The 8668-nt window shown below is 46.9% G+C and overlaps 1 protein-coding gene across 1 annotated transcript; it reads right to left on the bottom strand.

The window, feature by feature from the left end:
* Nucleotides 1–6593: 6593 nt before the first annotated feature.
* Nucleotides 6594–7076, bottom strand: LOC121529710. The gene is made up of 2 exons (XM_041817629.1): nt 6856–7076; nt 6594–6795 (listed from the first exon to the last, which is right to left on the bottom strand). Exons 1-2 carry the CDS (start codon nt 7074–7076, stop codon nt 6594–6596), a joined length of 423 nt encoding a protein of 140 aa, XP_041673563.1.
* Between the last annotated feature and the right edge of the window lie 1592 nt (nt 7077–8668).

Consider the following 8668-nt stretch of genomic DNA (forward strand, 5'->3'; position numbering starts at 1 on the left):
TTCATATAGTAAATTTGCATTTCGCAATACCATGTGATGGAATAATAGGCATTGATTTCATAAAGAAATTCAATTGTCAACTAGACTTCAATCATAATTAAGATTGGTTTATCCTAAGACCAAATAATTTGAATTTTCCAATTTATGTTCCTGTAACATACAGTAATAATTTCATAATTCTACCAGCAAGATCTCAAGTGGTCCGAGAGATTCATCTATCATCTATCTGTCTTATCTCAATTATCCAAAAATTTTCATTTGCCAAGCAGGGAATTAAAGGTTTTACAAATTTTTTATAAACTAGAGTTAAAAGCGTGCCGAAGGTAAGCCGAAAACAAAATAGATCAGGTTGGAAAGATTGAATTGGGCGGTGTGGTGCACGGCATAATTTTTAAAAATTTGTTTTGAATTCAACTTGACCTGTAAAGGACTCCACCATTATGACCCTCGAGACAATGAAGAAGAGTCTGCGTGACCGATTTGCCACGCTTCAGGAAGAATCGGAGGAGCTAAATTATATTATATTTTATAAATTATAGCTAGCCATGGACGTGCACCTCGACATCCAGGTGGAAGTCTCCTCCCTTATTGCCCCCGTCGCCGATGCCAACATTCAGCGATGGCTATGCCAATTGGCCGGCTTTCTGCGCACTATTTAAGACGACAATTGAAAGCCATTCTGACTTGACCAAGATAGAGAAGCTCAGCTGGCTCAGCCGTGAGAGTGTTGGAGATTACTGATACGAATTATGATGTTGCCCTTGATCTTTTGCGCAACGATTTCAGTAATCGACGAATAATATTCCAGGCTCAAATCAACGAGAGTTTTTAGCTAAGGGAAGTCGAACCGGGATCCGTTGCAACTCTTCGGGAGTTATCCGACCGATTCAATGGTCATATCATTTATTCCGGGACGGCAGACGAAATTGGAGGTTGCCTCCTCATCAAAATCATCTTTTAAAGGCTCGACCGTGTCACAAAGGCGAAGTGGGAAAAATGACGGCAGCCTGCAAGCTTGGGGATCTATGGCTCGGTTTTTGGAACAAAGGTGCCATACATATGAGACTGTGGATTTGGCCTTAGCTCCGCATCTTCCAGCGGATCAAGTAAGCCGACGTAGGGCATTTAATAATCGTTCGTGCATGCTTCTTAATGCGCGGCCGGCTCCGTGTTATCTGTGCGGTATCCTGGCACATGCTGTGCGTTCTTGCCCAAGGTACCTCACCTTGCCAGTTGACGAACGATAAGATGAAGTACAGCGTCCTGCCCTCTGCTTCGTTTGCCTCAAGCCTGGGCACTTAGCCCGCGGATGCTCATCTTTCCGCTGCTCAACGTTTAATCGCCGACATCATGGCCTGTTGCACCCTTGTGAGCAATTACTCAGCACTGCTTCCGTTCGCGCTACCGGCTTGGATACTGCCAATGACGCTGGGGTTGCGACCTCTCAAGTTCCGCCAGATAACGCCAACATTTTCGATCGTGGCCGACCAGGAGACTTCCTTTGCTACTTGATCACAAGTTCATCTCATCACATCACGGCTGGCCAGCCAGCTTCAGCTTTGTCGGTCTGAATGCTCTGTATCGGTGACTGGCCTTGGCGATACTGAAGTCACTACGGATGGAGCATCGGTTAATGCTTGCCTAAAGTCTCGCCTGTCTACGTCAGTATATATTTAGGTAGTTGTGGCGTCTCACTTCGGAGATCGTCAACCTGGTCTGAATAAAGATGTCTCCAACTGGATGGTAAATGCCAATGTGAATCTGGCAGATCCGAACTTCTACAAATCGAGACGAGGCAGAAGTCACGCTTTGGATGGGTAGTTTCTGGATATGTTTGCACCCCAGGGAAACTTCGTGTCATCAGCGGTCTTTACTCCCCTGAGCTCCTGCCCCTCTCAAGTGGCTGAGGAGGTTAAGCTGTAGAACCTGAACAATGATCTCGGAACGAGATGCAGACCACCAGGGACACGGTCACCCACGAGAGGACTACTATCAAGAACATGTTCGAGGCTGTGATGCTGGAGAAGCGTCGTCATCGGGATGACACGGCCAGGGATCGTGCTCGTGGTGAGATCGATAGCAAGCCTATGTGGGAGGACCTCAACCTGGCTAATGTCGATCGGAAGAAGATTACTGATGAACTGAACGATTTGACCAAGGAAATGGATCGTCTGCGCAAGCAGTTCGAAGTCACTTCCAAGGCTCTAGAGCAGGAGACACTGACGCACCTCCGCCAGACAGAGTAAAGCGATGCGAAGTTGAAGCAGTCGCTACAGGAGTTGCGCTCCCAGTATGAGAAGCAGATGCGAATCATCGAGTTGCTTTGACGAGGCTAAAGTCCGTCGTCTAGAAGGGGCTGCTGCACGCACATCCAACTCTACGCACAAGTCCATCGAAGAGTTGCACTCGACTCGTGTTCGTATTCACGGTCTAAATGCCAAGTCATAATTTTGAGCTCGTACGTGAATTGGTGCAGAAACTAGATAACACTCGCGAGCATCACGGCCAGGGGTGGCTTAGCTCGAGTAGGAGCTTATTCGACTACGCGATGAGATGTCCCATCGACGGCACGAATACCAGGACTTCAAGGTCTCTCTGGATTTGGAAGTCGCTGCTAGTGCTAAAGGAAATGTGAAGAACAAGGAGATCGGTCCCGAGAGAAAGTTCGTAAAGCATAAGGGAACAATAAGGGCAACGATGAGGTGGCCATTGGATGCTGGCAGATGAAACGTTTTGATCAACGAGAATGGTCTTTTGACCACCTACAAGTTCCATCGTTCTAAAAAAATGGTTCGTGTTGCCGTACTTAAGAAAGGCTGTGTCTGCCCCAAGGACTTTGTTGAAGGGCCAGGCTTCAACGGGGGGAGGATGTTGGACCAAGCAGCCAAAGCAAAGATGGATAAGCAGCGGTGGGTTTATCAGCAGATTCTAGTTTGCTTTGGTTCTTCCAATCTCGCATGCACTTAACTGTTACTTTGTAGCGCATGCGCTTTTGGAAGCTTTGTAGAACTGCTGTAGCTCAAAGCTTTTGTAGTTAAGCTGTGCTTCTTGCATTCGGCGTGGTTTAGTTGCGGAGTTCATTTGGTTTGATTTTAACTCGTAATACAAATTTGGAAATTGAACGGCCCCAATGTATTTATTCTGAAGCAATTAAAACTCTTAGTTGCCCAACAGTGCCCTAGCCACAACAATAGAGTTGTTGTCATTTAGTCTTTAATAGTCTTTTAGTCAACGGCAAAATATTCATTCAGTCGTTTTGGGAAAAAGTTTTAAGGTAGGATAGGCCATTACCCGAGGAGCTGTATTCACTTTGGCTAGGACTGGCCGTTTAGCTAAGCATGGTTGAAAACATCAAGTTCCGGAGATAGCCGTGTTGCCAAATGCTTCCGTGCAACTTTACGCTTTCTGTGATATAAGCATGGCTGCTGACGGAACGTGTATTTATTTGAAAGCACAAGCGATTGGATTGGTAACATTTGACATGCATTGTTCAAAGCCAAGGTAGCACGTTTAAAACCCTAACTATACCTAGGTTGGAGTTATCAACTACGATATTGCTGGCAGAGCTCGTCTCCAGTGTAAAGCACATATCCGACATACCCTGTGATTCACACTGGTGGTCTGATTCATCAACCATGTCGTCTTCAATAAAGAAGCCCCATTAAGTTTTAAAATATTAGTGTCCAACAGAACACAGCAAATTCAAGAATTGATGAAAGGAATGGCACCACGTTCGAATATGCTTAAGCTCTACGGATCTTGTTCTAGAGGATGTTCTTCCAGTACGCTACTGGCTCAAGCCTCTGGAAAAATGGAGAACCATTTCCATGATCTTCCGGAACGCAAAAACGTTACATTGTTGCATCACATTGGCTGCGGTGGATCTCTCCGGCAATAGCAAGTATTAAAATTTTTATGAAAAGCTTTAACGTGTATTTCCTGATATACATCGCTTAATTTCCCCCTTCAGATTTAGACTAGGGAGCCACGAAAGGAGACATCTTGCAAGTGCTGACACCACCGCACTGTGTAAAGGCTCCACGACTCAGGCGATGGCAGCAAATGGTCAAGGCGCAAGAGATCTTGTGGAAAAAGTTGAGCACAGAGTGTGTACAGTTTTGTACCCTTGTATTTGACTAACAAAGGGTCATTGTAAGAGGGGTTCCCAGGCAATGCAAAACACTAACAGATAAATTCACAAAATTCACGTTTATTAATATATTTACATATGTAAATGGCGTCCCGCGTTAGATGACTGTCTTTGCCCACTTCCCGCTTTTGTTCTCGCTCCCACGCATCGTCCCGAAGTGCGAGAGCGATCAGCTATCGCTCCCCGCTTCCAGTACACTGGGACAAGCAGTAAACTTAACATGCCGCCTGCCAATGCTAGACCTAGCATGAGAAACATTCGCTTGCCCGGTTCATCCTGGTTGTGGGGTAAAGTTTAGTATGGGAAAGTAAACAAGAAGTGTGCGCAAGAAACAAGTTAATTATAATTGAGGTGTGTATGTGAGGGCGCTTATGATCGGATCGGTTGTGGACAAAGTTTGGACACCGAACGCTTCAACCGGCCGTGCTTGGTTTTAAACGTAACAACCAGAACCAACGTATCCGTCCCCGGGTCTAGCTCGACGACGCGCCCCAGTAGCTTTTGCGACGGCGGAAAACGATCGTCCTTGATGATGACGAGGTCGTCAAGCTGGAGCCCTTCAGCCTCGCGGTACCATTTGAGTCTCTGCTATCGATGTGCTAGCCAGTCCCGACTCCAAGCCTTCCAGAAATGACGTAACATTGCCTGCTGGATCAGGAACTGCTCCGCGAAGGACTTAGATTGTGGGTGAAACTCAGGAGGCGCATGCAGCGAGTCACCAATCAAGAAATGAGCCGGCGTGAGCAAATCTTGGCCGTCTGCGTCCGCTGTAAGAGGGCAAAGCGGTCGTGAGTTGAGGCATGCTTCTATGCTTATAAGCACCGTAGCCAACTCCTCATAGGTGAGCCTTCGATCCGCAAAGACCCTCTTCAGGTGATGCTTCACCGACTTCACGTTAGCCTCCCACGGCCCGCCGAAATTGGGCTACTGAGGAGGATTGAAGTGCCATAAGCTGATCGTAATCTTCTTGGAGCTTACCGTAGAACTTTTTTATTAGATTGACCGCCCCCACAAAGTTGGTCCCGTTGTCACTATAGAGGTGCTGAACCAATCCTCTCCTCCCGGTGAATCTGTCAAGCGCGAGCAAAAAAATTCCGTGGTGAGGCCTGTCACCGCTTCCAAATGCACTCCCTTTGTTGCAAGGCAAATGAAAACGGCGATGTACCCCTTGTAGAAGCTGGTGCCTCGCAACCGTGCTGCCTTGAGCTCTATAGTGCCTGTGTAGTCAACTCCCGTTGCAACGAATCGTCGACTAGGGGGGTTGACTCGATGAAGCGGCAAGTCTCCCATGAGCCGAAGCCATTTCCGCACAACTCTTCGAACTGCCTGTTTCATTGAAAACGATTCCGGTTGCACTATGCGCACTATAGCCCCTTAAGCAAAGTCGAGCTCTTTAATGGTTAGAGGCCCGATGCGCCTCTCCCCTTGCCGACAGCATTGTGCCTGAACCGCAACGCATAGACCGTGACTCGTACAGCCCGACTGAATGTAGAAAATCTTCCAACGAACGACGGAAGCGGGACTGTGTTGTGAACTCGTACTTTGGCCGCCTTTGCCTCTAGTGCGGCATCGTTGGTGTCGACCTGGTCGAACTCCATAGAAGGCCAGTCACTCGGACTGCGTGTAAGCCACTCAGGGCCTCGCCACTACAAGCTAAAGCCTTTCAATTCACCCGGAGACAGTCCCCTTGTCGCACAGTCCGCTGGATTCTCAGCCGTGCCCACATACCTCCATTTCGAGGGCGAAGAATGATCCAGAATGAACGCGACCTTGTTGGTCACGAACGTCTTCCACCTAGTGATGTCTCCGTACAGCCAGTGTAAAAGGATTATGCCATCCGTCCAGTAGAAAGATTCGTGTGACCTCTGGAAACAATGTCATCCACAAATGCCTCGTCCTTCGCCAACTGCTGGATGACCCTGATGGCCGTGAATGGTGCAGACGCCGTCCCAAAGGTTAACGTTGACAAGGCGAAAACGCTGATGGACACATCCGCCGCCAGCCATAAAATCCGCTGGTATTGGGAGTCTTCCGGATGAACATCTATACAACGATACATCTTCTAGTTATCCGCTGCAAAAACGAAACGAAATTTCCGCCAATTCAGTATGACGTGCGACATGTCGTTCTGAAGGGCAGGCCCAGTGCACAACACGGCGTTTAAAGATCTTCCGTTGCTAGTCTTTGCGGAAAAAGCTTCTGTGTTTAAGCGACTGCAGCTCATTCTTAAAGACCGCATGATGAGGAGGCACGCAGGAAGCCACATGCCTATCCGTAGAAGTACGCTTCAGCGAACTGCTGTCACTGCCCACCGCCGGCGCTATTTGCTTGAGGGCAAATTACCCCTCGATCTCCTCGACATTTTTGTTCTACCGCTCCGGACTGCTCGACAGACGCCGTTCCAACTGCAAGAACCTATTCAGCGCCATCTGATGAGATCTTCCTAGAACCATTGTCGGATCTCCCTGTGTGCAGGTGCACTAGGAGTCGGGTCCACAGGCCGGACAGGATGCGGCTGCACACCGCTCATTGCCAGCCAGTGCTGCGATTCCCCGTCCAAAGCTTGAACGCAGCGGAATGCAGCCAGACAAGCATTGACCATGCTTAGCATCGACCGTATTAACTCTGTGTTGTCCTTCTGTAGCCTAGGCAACGCGTAAATGGCATTCATGTGGTGTGCCGAAACGAGGCGAGGATTTTTGAACTTCTTGATCATCAATCCCCAAGCCACCGAATAGTTCCCTTCCGGGAGCTGCATTTGACGGAAGTCATTATCGTGGTCCCTCGGCAGCGGCTCCTTGAGAAAGTGCAACTTCTGCACACTACTTAGATTGGCGTTGTTATGGATTAGGCCCGTGAAGGAATCATAATAGCCTGGCCAATCGACACACGCGCCGGAGAACTTTGGAACCGACATCTGGAGCATGTTCCGAACTGGAGCATGTAAAACCGAACTTGTCTACTAACTCAGTTATGTATAAAAGAATCCACCCCAAGACGAAGCGAAGATCATCGACCGTCTCCAAGGTTCGAAAAACTGTCATCTTGCGCCTATGTATCGCAGTTCTCCTCTTCCGTGATTCGCAGAGCCGCCGGCTTGTAGTCTTGTTGCAGCTACGAATCCGTTATGCACAAGAATCCAGCCCAAAAGAAGCGAAGAAAACGTTCAAAAAGGTCCAGAAACTTCTGTAGCTGCGTCTATTTATCACCGTTTTCTTTCTTTTTCACTTTTCGCGGTATGCAGAGCAGACTTGCATACTCCATGTTAGAGACCGCGCAAGCCTATTTGGATGAGCCTGTAGCTTGATCGTATATTTCGCTTTTACATTTTCGATTTCGTCCTTAACAGATCCAACATTTAAACCTCTGTGAATGTTTTCATTCTGAATGTTCCCTTGTGCGCCTGTTATATTTCATAGTCTCTTTGATTAAGCTCACTGTATTACTTTTAGGTTGCTAACACATACGATTCCCCATAGGTCGGAGTCATATTTCCAAATTGGCTTTAGAACTGCGTCGTACAGTACCTTGTACTCCAATTTTAACGGAGAACCGTGCTTCCTTTTAATTTAAGTTGTGTTCTCTTAGCTTCAATGTGCTTTCGCCAAGTATGTCGTCTATCAAGGTGGACTCCAAGATATGTTACTTCAGTTGTTTGTGGAATATGTATGTTGTTCAGAGATAGTGGGACGCAAGTTTGTCTGTTTAGGTTAAAGGTTACTTATTTACTCTTTTGCTCGTTAACCTTTAGCGTCAACCTATCCATTTCTCTAGAAGCCCCATATGAGCAGATAACTGTTGCGTTGCTCTTATGGGGCACTTTGATCGCCTTAGAATGGCAGTATCATCAGCAATTGATGCCGTTGTTGTGAGACTGGTTATCGGAAGGTCTGCTGTGTTAATTATATATAGTGTTGGTCCAAGCACGCTACCTTGAGGTACTCCTGCTTCAATTAGATATTATTCGGAGAGGGAATCTTTACCTCGCACTGCGAAACTTCTATGCACAATACATGACTCCAGTATTTAATGGGTGTTCAGTGGAAGCAAGATTTTAATTTTATAAATTAAGCCGCCCAGCCAAACGCGGTCGGAGGTCCAGAAATACTGCGGAACAATACTCTCGACTTTCAAATGTATTTCGTTTCTTGGAGTCATATTGATGACTGACATGCTGATACGTGCATGTACTGTACAGATCGGCAATTCTATAATAATTTTATGGAAGATTAAATCGTGTCATGGCGCTTTATTTTTTTCTTGAGCCCTTATAATTTTTATCAATTCTCTTGATTGGAATATGATAGGCAGGGTATCCTATATGGTATGGAATCGCTTGTGGTATCGTTGCATATCATGATCGGTATGCCAGTACCGCCATGAGCCTTGCCATCAGGATGGTTTGTTTCATCAAATATGTAGTTATTAAGGTGAAAATAGTTTTTGTTTGTTAGGTGAGTCTCTGATATAAGCATGGCGTCAATGTCATACTGATCTAGGAACTGCGAAAGCTTGTTT

This window comes from Drosophila eugracilis, unplaced genomic scaffold, assembly GCF_018153835.1.
Source record: "Drosophila eugracilis isolate 14026-0451.02 unplaced genomic scaffold, ASM1815383v1 contig_1777, whole genome shotgun sequence".
Lineage (NCBI taxonomy): Eukaryota > Metazoa > Arthropoda > Insecta > Diptera > Drosophilidae > Drosophila > Drosophila eugracilis.